This window comes from Chrysochloris asiatica, unplaced genomic scaffold, assembly GCF_000296735.1.
Source record: "Chrysochloris asiatica unplaced genomic scaffold, ChrAsi1.0 scaffold00207, whole genome shotgun sequence".
In the NCBI taxonomy this organism is placed as follows: domain Eukaryota; kingdom Metazoa; phylum Chordata; class Mammalia; order Afrosoricida; family Chrysochloridae; genus Chrysochloris; species Chrysochloris asiatica.
Window position 1 is genome coordinate 639565 of NW_006408725.1, and position 12447 is coordinate 652011.

The 12447-nt window shown below is 42.0% G+C and overlaps 2 protein-coding genes across 5 annotated transcripts in view; one reads left to right on the top strand and one right to left on the bottom strand.

The window, feature by feature from the left end:
- MPC2 (mitochondrial pyruvate carrier 2) overlaps positions 1–5532 on the bottom strand; it is a 58205-nt gene extending 52673 nt beyond the window's left edge. The window contains exon 1 of the mRNA XM_006872619.1: positions 5271–5532. Coding sequence (XP_006872681.1) covers positions 5271–5379 — 109 coding nt within the window. The 5' untranslated portion in view covers positions 5380–5532. The remainder of the gene's footprint in view (positions 1–5270) is intronic.
- A 905-nt stretch (positions 5533–6437) lies between these two features.
- DCAF6 (DDB1 and CUL4 associated factor 6) overlaps positions 6438–12447 on the top strand; it is a 162056-nt gene continuing 156046 nt past the window's right edge. For all 4 annotated transcript variants that reach the window (XM_006872620.1, XM_006872622.1, XM_006872623.1 and 1 more), the window contains exon 1: positions 6438–6534. In XM_006872620.1, the coding sequence (XP_006872682.1) occupies positions 6438–6534 (97 nt within the window). The remainder of the gene's footprint in view (positions 6535–12447) is intronic.

The window sequence follows — 12447 nt, forward strand, 5'->3', positions numbered from 1 at the left end:
GCCAACCTTGTGATTCAAACCAATCTTGCAGTATAGCTCATTAACCCACAGCACCATACTAGGACTGTAAAATCAGATTAGTGGACAAAAATTGTTAAGTGTTATACTAACAACTACAGTATGGATTGTATTCTTTTTATCTTCTCTTTGGAGATTACCAACTCTCTGTGGAACAGGGTTTTTACTTTATTCACTAATAAATCACCACAAGTGTCACAAAAGCACCTAATATATAGTTGTTGTTAAGTACATAATAGGCCCTCAATAAAGATAAATATTGAATAATTCTAATTTCTATTTGGCTGTTTCAAGACATGGATAATCTCTTACGATTGTATTTGAAAACCCCAACTTTTGATTTCAGTTGTCATCCTTCAATTTTAAGGTAACAGGTTAATTACTTATACATTCTGTGACTGGCATTAGAAATTTTCACTGATAATACCTGTCCCAAGAAAATAAGTTGTTCTACAAAGATGTCAAAGAATTGTGTTAATTCATCATTGATACATTTATACTGATTATTTGAAGCCCTGGTGTGGCACTGTAGGAAAGCACTGGACCATAAGGTTGTTTGAACCACAAGGTCAGCAGTTCAAACTCCACGGTTCAAACTCACCAGCCACTCCTAGGAAACCCTGTACAGCAGCACTATGAGTCGGAACCTGCTTGATGGCCCTTAGTATTTAATTTTGAATTTTCACAATAAAGACAATCCTTCAGAAACACTGTTAATTGTGGATTTATTTCAGATGTCCTTATTTTTACAACATTCTCTGAATCTTTAAGATAAAAAAGAAATAAACTGAGGAAAATTGCAACTCTCCTTGTAAAGAGCTGACTTAAAGTAACTTTCATGCATCTTCACAGAAAGGATATCACATAAGTAAAGAATGATTCTCTCAGTAGCAGTACACTAAGACTGCAACAACTTCCACAGACCAGTTTTTTAAACTTCTCTTCCACTTATGCCACAATGTAATTCAATAGTAGCAAAGCTATGGTGAACTAAATTGATATGGTTCAGATGGCAGGTTGTTTTCTGTTCTCAATTCACTGAAGGATAGTTTTTAGACTTAGAACTATGCTCTCCAAACTTGTTTTGAACACATGTCCCAACATTTAGACAATTTTGAGCAAACACCATACTCTGTAAATTCATAAACTACATACATATAGGAGTCCTGGTGTGGCGCTGTAGGATAAGCACTGGAGTGCAAAGTTGGTTTGAAAAACAAAGTCGGTGGTTCAAACTCACCAGTCACTACTTGAAAACCCTATACTGGGTCAGAACCGATTCAACAGCACTTAATAACAACAGCAACAACAATGTATTACTGTACTTATTTTTGTACTACAAAATATATATACATTGGACATTTTAAAAGGATGATATAAATGCCTAACATTAATAATAGTTTTAAAGTTTTGTTTCTCTACTTCTTGTTTCATTTGGTACATCCCTTGGGAAGACACACTCTACTTTGAAGATCACAAATACACTCTTTCATTAATGGCTTTTTTTCAACTAGGCTCTTAAGTAAATGATTTTTAAGTAAACATCTCTGTCCTGCAGAGTTCCTGGTAAGTTCCAGTAAGCAGTCAACCTAACAGTTAGCAGTTAAGTGTTTCAACCACTATACCACCAAGGATACTTCAAAATCTGCGGTTGCTGTTAAGTGCTAGTTGAGTTGGTTTGACTCATAGCAACCCTGTATAGGGTTTCCAAGGAAGGGCTGGTGAGCCTACTGCTGACCTTGCAGTTCACACGGACCTTGCTGTCCAGCTCTTTACCCCGCAGCGCCACACCAGGACATGATTTCAAGGTTCTATTCTCACAAGTACCTGAACTATAGCTACAAAGCTGGATAGTGCCGAGTTACATACTTTTATAGGTTATGGTGGGGAGAGGGACAGCGTCTTAGGCAGGTTAAGGAATTGAACTAGAACACACATTTGGTTAGCATTCTGTTGTCCCTCTACAGAGGTGGGTCACTGAGGTGCCTGGAACAAAGAACAGGGATGATGAAGGCTTGATCTGGGCCATAGTTCATAGATGAGGTATTCTATATTTCTATCTAAAGACATATTCTTGCTATATCTAGACATTTGCCAATACATATGATTTCCAACTGGTAATATCCAAGTTTACAAATAGTTTTTTTTTTTTTTTAATCCCTTATGTGAATACAGTGTTTAAATGGTGGTGATTAAATAAAAAAATACATTGTTGTTTCAGTTAAAAGACCATTGATTTAACCACTGAGCTACTAAGCTTCCTCTTACAGCTTTGGAAACCTGATGGGGAAGCTCTTCTTTGGTCTATAGGTTGAGTCGGAATCAACTCAACAGCAAAAGGTTTGGTTTGGGTTTATGGATGTAATTCTTTCAATCCACAGATGGCCTAGATGAGAGAGAACTAACAGTTGGGAAGAGTCTACATGCAAACATGGTGCTTTGGGTTTTATAGACATTATACCAAGTACTTTTCAAAGCATTCCTTCAATAGTGATCATTATTATCCACATTTCATAGATTAGAAAATGAAAAGTTGGGGAGCTGGGGAGTCAACATCAAGGTCACAGTCAAGACTCAGACCTAAGAATGTTGCTTCAAAGCCTAGATTCCTTCCACTGCACTGGAAAAGGGGATAAAATAACTAATCCAAGGGCATTCAGATGAAATGCAGTCTATAAATCAACTAACTGCTTTTAATTCTAAAAGTTGAATAAAGTATTATAAGTAATAATTACAGGGGGTAAAAGCGAAAACTTTGGAATAGATTAAGACTTCTCTCCAGTTCTGTATTATTTTCAATAGTTCAAAACTGTTCCCCCTTTCTATTCCCTTTGCCTATACCCCAAACACAAAGACTAACAGAGTCAGAGTTGACTCCACAGAATGTAATTGACTGCTATGCTTGGATCTTTATCAGAGCATTGCTCAACCCTCCCTCCTACTAATCTTTGCCAGAAAACAGCATAATTCCAAAAGACTCTTAATAGAACTGAAAGTAAACAAACTAAATAAACATCATAAATAACTCCTCCTTAAAGCTGTGTCTTTAAGTTGAATTTGTAGGCTAAGTCTGAACAGGTACACACGGTTCTTATTTGTTCTTAATTTAGCACATGATTTTAAAATTGTAGGTACAAGTGAAGGTGATTGTGATGAAGAATTCACTGTGAGAAGGCACTGTAGGGTAAGTACTGGGCTGCAAGGTCGGCAGTTCAAACTTATTAGCAGTTCATTGGAAACCCTATACAGGGTAGCGATGGGTCAGAACTGATTCGATGGCACTTAACAAGAAGAAGACGAAGAATAACAACAGGGGATGATTCAAGGAGCATTGGTGGTGCAGTGGGCTAGGTGTTGGGTTGTGAACCCCAAACTCAGCAGTTCAAACCCACCAGTAGTTTGAGGGAGAAAGATGAGGCTCCCTGCTCCTGTAAAGATTTACAATTTTGCTGAGTCAGAATCGACTGGATGGTGGTGGGACTTTTTTTGGATGGCTTGGTTCAGTTGTTTCAAAATAAGGGCAAATTTACGTAACATTAAACGGCAAGTTCAGAACTGTCAGTCAATTAAGTTTTTCATAGGGGGCTGTGGGAGGAATTTTACCGCAAATAGTTGTTGTTAAATGCCATTGAGTCAGTTAGGACTCTAAGGGCTACAAAGGAGCAGCTGGTGAATTTGAACCACCAACCTTGTGGTCCAGTGCTTATCCTACAGCACTACACCAGTACTGTAAATAGCTCTAAGGGTTAAACTAAAGTATACTTCCAAAATACAGTTAATTCCATTAACAAACTAGAAATCAGATTTCATAATCAGCTCAGACTCCATATCTGCTTCAGAATCAGATATGGGGGAACTAGACAACCTTCCAAGAAGCCCTGAAGGCATAATGGGTTACATTTTACGCTGCTAACCACAATGTCAGCAGTTCGAATCCACCAGGTGCTTTTGGGGGGTGGTGGTGGTGGAAGATGAGGCTTTCTGAACCATAAAGATTTACAGCCTCTGGAACTCTACTCACGGTCACCGAGTCTGAAACTGACTTGACAGCACACAGCTAGCCAGACAAGCTTCCTAATAACAAGAACTGCAAAAGACAGATTTAACTATGTTGGGGGAAAAAAAGGCCACTTTTGGGGTAGTACTTTAACCTTTCATTTAAAATAACTTATCTCACTTGATACTCTTAGGCTTGAACGATACCTCAAAAGATCATTGATTTTAGCCTCCAGTCAAGTATTACTGCCCATTTATAGGTGATGTGCCTTGGAGTAGGTTCCGACTCAAGGAGACTCTTGACTAGGGTTCTCGAGGCTGTAAATCTTTATGGGAGCAGAATGCCTCATCTTTCTCCCGCGGAATCGCTGGTAGTTTCTAACTGCTGACCTTGAGGTTAGCAGCCCGATTCCTAATCACTACGCTACCAGTCAGACCTTCTTTAATAAAAGTTGGAAGGATTGCCAACTTATTTTTTCCAACTAGAACACTTATAACATTTACTAGGTATCCTCTAAGAATCAAGCGCATGCTATCTTTAACTCTCACATGACCACCTTTTTACAGAAACTAAGTCAGAGATCTATGTAGGATTTCGCCCAAGGTCATACCTATAGGAAGTGGCCGAGCAAAATTAAAATCCAGGTCTGTCTACACATTAAGATCCAAGTAGAGCTTGCTTAGTAACTTCATAGATAAGGTTAGATTTAAAGAAGTAAAAAAGCTATGGGATGAGGAAAGACTCACACCATCTGAAAGCCGGGTAACCCTTGCAGTTTGCGGGAGGGCTCCATCTGCAGGCCTCGGTCAGCGGCGCTAAAGGAAGCATGACCTTTACTCCAAGCCCTCCAGTTCCACTGGCCACCTAGCTTGCTCTGCTCAGCGTGGGCAAACACACCACCATTCATGACGGGAAAACGGGAGAACGAAAGGTTTCGAAGCCGACCAGGCACTTTCGTCGGGGCAGAAATTGAGAAGGATCAAATTCGAAAACTCGTCTTGGTTTGAGTTGTGCATTAGCAAAGGATGCAACAAAGGCCGGGAAGGACGCTGGCTTTAGAACAGTTGGGAGAGATGTTGGAGACGTCGAAGTAAAATACAGCAGCTGGGAGGGTATACGGACGGGTTCATTTGGGGAGAGGGGTTGAGGGGCTTCAGGGACTGCCTCTAGCCACAGAGTTATTAGTGGACAGCTACTGGCATTTCGGAGGGAGAGGAAGGGAAGGTCTCGGTGGGGGCCATTCTGGCACCATTACCTGCCGGGTGGTTGTACAATGGCCTCAATTTCTCGGGCAGCATCAGCTCCACTTTATCCAGAACCCGATGGTAGGTGGCCCGCAGGCCTCTGGCGCCGGCGGCCGCCATCTAGTAATTGTGGGCAGCCGGAAGGAGGACTCGCTGTGTCCTTCTTTATGGTTGACAACGAAGGGCAGCTCGTCACTTTCCCCTGTCACGGCGTGTCGCGTCCTCCTCTCCCCTAGGGCGCCTTTACTGCGGTGCAACTTGCTCCCTGCCCGCCACCCTAGGGACCCGGCTCAGCAAAGGCTGAGGGGGAGGAGGCTCCGAGCTGGTCCGCCCCCGGTCCGCCTCCTGCCCTGGGTAGGGGGAGGAGTCATGGCAACAGGTGTCAAAGACATTGCCTCATCAAGTCACCCAGAGTACTGTTGGCTGCGCGCTTGCGCAGACTAAGGTACCCTCCGTGATTGGCCTGCTCCGCGGCTCTGGCAGGGTCGGGCGGGAGCGTCCAACTTCTCCTTTTTGCCCTCGAGGCCATGTTGAAGAAGGGAAAATGAAGCTGCATCCTGCTTCTAATCTCCCTTCACTTTGCTTTAAGGAGGCCCATAGTTGAAAATGGGCTTTTCGGGACTTTCGTGCCCTAACTAAAGATGACGCCGCACTACTCTTTTCCTTCTTTTGACATGAGATCCATGTGCAAGAGACTACAGACCTCAGCTCCCTGTTTCTTCACTCCTTGTTTTTACCAATAGAAAACTAAAAATGTTGCTAGAACGGCCTGAAACCACTTTCCTAGGGTGAGGGCAGCTGTGGCACACACTTGGCCTCAGTCTCGGCGGCTGTCGTTATCTCGCGAGAAAGACTCGAAGGGGAGGGTGTCGAAGGGGAATGGGAGGAGCCCCGGTCACCTCCGCCCCCTGTTGGAGGGGGCCGGGGGAGGGGACTGTTGCTGATCTCTGGATGTTCTAGGTAGTCTGAGGAAGAGTATGAGGCGAGCTCCGGCCCGGGTGCGGCCGGGCTTCGGAAGCGAAGCCGCCGCTGCCACCATCTAAGTCGCTGTGCCCGCGAGGGCCGGCGCGCGGATGGTGCCGGTGCGGCTTGGGTGTTGATCCGCGTGTCCCCTCCCTCTCCTCCCCTCCCCCACTCGAGGGGGGGGTCTCCCCTCCAACCCCGGCTCCAACAGAGCCATGTCTCGGGGTGGCTACTGCCCACACCTGTTGTGGGACGTAAGGAAAAGGTCCCTCGGTCTGGAGGACCCGTCCCGGCTGCGGAGCCGCTACCTGGGTGAGCGGGGACCCCGGGGCGGAGGCGCTGAGGTCGCCGCCCGTGTTGGGGGAGGGGGCTGCGTCGTGGGGGCTGTTGGAGGTGGGACTGCGCCTTAGCAGGGGAGCCCCGGAGTCTCGGGTGCTTGGTGGGACCCTGATCGACGGACCCCGATCTTGTGTCCTTCTAAGACCAAGCCCCCGTTTCATGCAGCCAGCCAGCCGCCGCCCTTTCTGGGTTTTCCTCGGGGAAGGTGGTCGGGGGCGGGCTACTGGCGAGGAAAGGTGTTAGGGTCGGCTTCTCGGGTGGGGTTCCGGAGGGCTTGGTCAATGTCACGGAGCTGTTACGTTTGGAGAGAAAGTTGGCTCTTTTTAGCTCTTCTCCTTTCTCCCGGCTTAAGGACCCAAGTTTTTGTTGATCCCCCTCTCCCCTCCGTCTCCGGAGGATTTGCGTCGGCTGCGACTCGTTCACTACCCTCGGGGACTTCACGGTCCAAACAGACTCCGCGAAAACTGTTCTCTGGCTCTCAGCCCAAACCGAAAAGTGATAGCTGAGCACTGTCTCCACCCCCGCGCACTCCCCCAGTGCCACTCTGCAGTTCAGTTCGGTTTGACCGCCCTAAGGTGGTGTAGGGTTTCACGTTCCTATTCCCACTCCCTTAAAACACACTTGGCATTTTATGTTTCTTAATCAAGCTTTCTAAAAACAACCCTCAATACTTGAGGGAACAGCCTTCTACTATTTTTCGTTTTCAATACCCTGTTTTTGTGACAATTCTGGGTCACGCCTGAGCTAACTTTAAAACGTCCAGTTTCTTAAAAAGGGAACATACTCAGTAAGGATCTTTTTTCAGTAAGGACAGATACAGTAAGTTTTTTCTTTTATTCTCTTAATATCAGAGTTTCAGTCTCCACCCCTGCCCAGTGCGTATGTGTTTATTAAGATAAGACGAACAACATCAAATGAAATTTTTTTTCTTTGCAGTTTTGCCACTCTTTGCTATTTGTGGCTATCATTTTGTTTTGATGTCAGTAGGAGAAAATGAAATCTAATTAACAGTCACCAGTTATCTGCTGACTGAATATTCTTTTAGACCTTTTTCTTCGCAAACTTGCAAGGACGTGTGTACTTACGTTGAATGTATGTGTGTCCTGCATACATGGTGTTATATTGTTAGCCTTTTTTTCTGCCATTGCTTTCCTACACTTCATCTTAGAAAGCTTTCCATGGCAGTTAAAACAGATTTTTAAACTATTGTATAGTATTTAGTAGTGCAGTCAACCTTTCCACTTAAATGGACATTTGCTATTACCATTTGCATTGCACGGAACATCCTTGTACATACATGCCTTTTGTCAGTTTGTTAGGAGCTCTGGTACCATAGTGGTTATGTGCTGTGACGTGACGGCACTTAACAACAACAAGTACCTGGCAAGTACCTGGTGGTGGTGGTGGTTATATGCCGTGGAGTTGGTTCCAACTCATAGTGACCCTGTACAGGGCTTCCGAGGCTGTAAATCTTTACTGGAACAGAATGCCTCATCTTTGTCCAGCGGAACAGCTGCTAGTTTCGAACTGCAGACGTTAAGGTTCGCAGCCCGATTCGTAACCACTACACTACCAGTTGTTGTTAAGTGCCGTCGAGTCGATTCCAACCCATAGGGACCCTGTACAGGGTTTCCGAGGCTGTAAATCTTTACGGGAGCAGAAAGCCTCATCTTTCTCCCGCGGAACAGCTGGTAGTTTTGAACTACTGACCTTGCGGTTCGCAGCTCAATTTGTAACCACTACACTACCAGAGCTCCTTACTACACTACTAGAGTGGTGATTAATTATTTTCATATTAAAATTTAGAATTATAGTGTGTTTTTTTTAACCATTAACCTCAAAGCTGTTTATTATTCAGGGGCTTCAGAAAGTTCTTGGGAAAATTCTGTTATCTTTTAATTCCATTTTTCCACGAATTTTTTGACGCCCCCTCATATTTCTTTTAGAATTTACTTTTTTAGAAGGAACTTAATTTTAGATTAATAAAACAACCTTTAACACTTTTGCATGAATTCTTAATTTACTCCTTTATCTCTGTATTGACAGTTTAAGGAGCTCTAGTAGAGTACCAGTTACAAGTCCGGCTGCTAATCTCAAGGTCAGCAGTTCAAAACTACCAGCCATTCTTTGGGCTAGCTGTTCTTTCTATCCTACACAGTGTCACTAAGAGTCGGAACCAACTCCATGGCACATAACCACCACCACCACCCATAGTTTAAATTAGTATTTACTTTTAAATTTATATATTTTTCTTCTATTTCAGTTTGTGCCACTGTCTCTGTGATCAAGTTCATTAAAATATAACGGGATTTCACCTTTTCTTTTTTTCTTTCCCATTCAAACCCCTTAAAAGGAGACCTAGTGGTAAAGTGGTAAAAGCACTTGTTTCCTAACTGAAAGGTCAGTGGTTCCAACACATGAGTTGCTCCAAGGGAGAAAGAGGTGACACTGCTTCTGTAAAGATTTACAACCCAGGAAACCCTATGGGGAAGTTCTGCTTTGTCATATAAGGATGCTATGAGTCAGAATTGACAAGATGACAGTGGGTTTGGGTTTTTTCTTATACTCTCCAGTGAGGTGGAATTTATGTGTTGGGTAGGGGGCAACTGAAGATGAGGTTTTCTGCTCCTGTAAAGATTCACAGCTTTGAAAATCCTATACAAGGTTGCTATGAGTAGGAATCAACTCCATGTTAGTAGGTTTGAGTTTTTGGTTTGTCACAGTGTTGTTGTTGCTGTAAGGTGCTGTGGATTTTATTTTGACTTTTAGCGACCTGTGCACAACAGAATGAAACATTACCGGTTCTTGTGCCATCTTCACAATTGTTGCACTTAAGCCCATTGCTGCTGCCACGGTGTCAATCCATCTCCTTGGGGGTCTTCCTCTTTTTCAAAAAATTATATCCTTCTTCAGGGACTGGCCCCTCATGGTAACATATCCAAAGTATGAGAGATGTCTTGCTATCCTGGCTTCTAAGGAGCATTCTGGCTGTGCTTCTTCCAACATTGATTGGTTTGTTCTGGCAGTTCATGGTACTTTCAGTATTCTTCTCCATAACTCAAATGCAACAAATCTTCCTTATTCATTGTCCAACTGTAACCTGAATATGAGGGTGACCATGGCTTGGATCAGACACACTTTATGAACAATTGTCTGTGGACAGGTTCCTTATGAGTAGTGTTCTGGAATACCCATTCTTCACAATATTATCCATAGTTTGTTATGAACCACACAAGTGAATGCTTTTGCAAATTCAATAAAGCACAAATAGATATCTTTCTGGTATTTTCTACTGTCAGCCAAGACTCACCTGGCACCAGCAACCATGACCCTCATTCATGTGCTTTTCTGAATCTGACTTAGATTTCTGGCAGCTCCCTATAAATGTACTGCTGTGACCCTTTTTTAATTATTGTCAACAAAATTTTACTTGCATTTGACATTAATGATATTATTCAATGATTTATACATTCCTTTAGGTCACCTTTCTTTGGAATGGGCAGAAATATTTAGGAGAAAGGATATGAATGTTTACTTGAAGCCTCCAGATTCACAAGATTCACCTGAGCATATAGATTTTGACATAGTCTGCATTTAAGGGAAGTTAGGGTTTGTAATCCTTTTTGTTTTTTTTTTAAGTAATATTTTATTGTGTTTATACAGAAAATTAGCTATCTTTATGAGCTTGATCTGTGTTCCTATATAGGATTTTCTTTTAAGTAATTATATTGTTTGGAGTCAGTGACAACTATAGGTTTAAATGTTATTGTGTTTTAGGTATTGTATGATAGTTTCAGGTTAGTGCTTGTAATTATTCAGTGATTATTATAATTTATTGTTGTTGTTGTTAAGTGCCACTGAGTTGGGTCCTACTCATAGTGATCCTGTATAGAGTTTCCAAGGAGTAGACGGTAAGCTTAAATCACCGACCTTACAGTTCAAACCAACTTTGCAGTCCAGCGCATCAATCCACATTGCCACACCAGGACATGTATAGCATATATATGTAATTTTATAGAGATAAACATTGCTTATAAGAGAAATATAATTTCTGTATATTTCCCTTGATTCTATATATAGTCTCATTTCTCTCATTTTTTATATTCTTGCCTACATGCTAGAATTTAAACTTTCTAACCTTTCTGAAGTAAGAGAAGGCACAAGAAGGTAATGTAATTAAAATTTTGAAGGGAGTTTGTTTAGTGTATAAAATGCTTAATGTGAAATAAAAATGCCTAAATTATGATTAGTAGGGATTGAATAATCTCTTATAATGACTTTGGAAGTCAGTGTCCTTTGAATAACAGTATGTTGTTAGGTACTGTGGAGTCAATTCTGACTCATAGTGACCCTGCACAGGGTTTCTGAGGCTGCAAATCTTTACGGGAGCAGAAAGCCTCATCTTGCTCTCCTGGAACTGCTGGTAGTTTCCTGTGAACTGCTGGCCTTGAGGTTAGCAGGCTGATTCATAACCACTACACTACCAGAGCTCCATGAATAACAGTATAGTCAATATGTATTGAAATACGATTTTGCATTTAAATTACTTTTTAGCATATCCAGAATACATCTGCATTCTAAATTACAGTTGCTTCATAAAGTGTTCCCAAATGAAGGGTCAGTAAGTTCTGACTTTTTGCTACTGGCAGAAAGTTAGTGGAATATTTGTGTGTGTGTGTGTGTGTGTGTGTGTGTCTGTGTGTGTGTATGTGTTTATCTTAGTCTTGAAATTTCAATGAAAGTTGAATTATGTAGGCTTTATTGGTGAAAATAACTGTCAATTACAACAAACTTATAAAATAGAACATACACTGATAATCTTTTAAAATTGACCACTGAAAGACTGCTATCAGACCTGACAGCTGCGGGCGATGTGATAGCTCTGCTGTGGATTTCATTAAGTTAAGGAGCCCTGGTGCTTCTGTAGGATATGCACTAGATTGCTAACTATAAAGTCAGCAGCTCAAACACACCGGCCGCTTCTTGGGAGAAAGATTTATAGACTCAGAAACCCTATATAGGGTCTCTATGAGTAAGAATTGCCTCAATAGCAGTGGGTTTAGGTTTTGATTAGGGTGAATTGAGTTGAAAGTGCTTAGAGAGGATAGGAGTTTCTGAAAGTGTGGACTTTAGGTTAAATAATACATTTTTGGTCAGTGTTTTTCAAACATCTAGTCTGTGATATGCAATAAGTATACATTTGCAAGGCAAGTCATAATATACACACAAGACAAATAAAAGATTCTCCATAGGTACTTGGCCTTACTGGATGGAATGGATGTGCATTTTATTCTGTATTGTATTGTTAAGAATGTTGGTGTTGATGCAATGGAATTACCCACTCATGAGTTTGAGATTTGCAAAACTGTTGTAGATGGTTTCTATAATTTACAGTTGAAAGTGAATATGGTTAATTTAAAGATTAGGGTGGGTGGGGTTCCCAAGTACTTGAAGCTGATTTTGCTTTCTAATTTTTTTAAAGCATTTTTCATGGCTAACTAGGAAGATTCAGATAGAGAGACTTTCTTTTTAATTATGTCTTGGAAAAACTAGGGTCGGACATTTAAAAATAATTTCGTGTGTAATACTTACAGTGTAAATGCTGGATTGTATGGTAAGTGTATAACTTTATAAGAAGCTGCCAGATAAGTAGTGTATGAGAGTTCCAATTTCTCTACACACTCACAAGCACTTGGCATTGTAAGTTTTCTTCATTTTAGTTTTTTCTAGTATACACCCTGGTATGGCGCTGTAGGAGAAGCACTGGACTGCTACTTGCTCAGTTGGCAGTTCAAACCCATCAGTCACTTCTCAAAAACCCTTTACAGAGTTGCTGTGAGTTGGACCCAGCAGTACATGTGTAAGGACTCCTGGTGGCACAGTGCT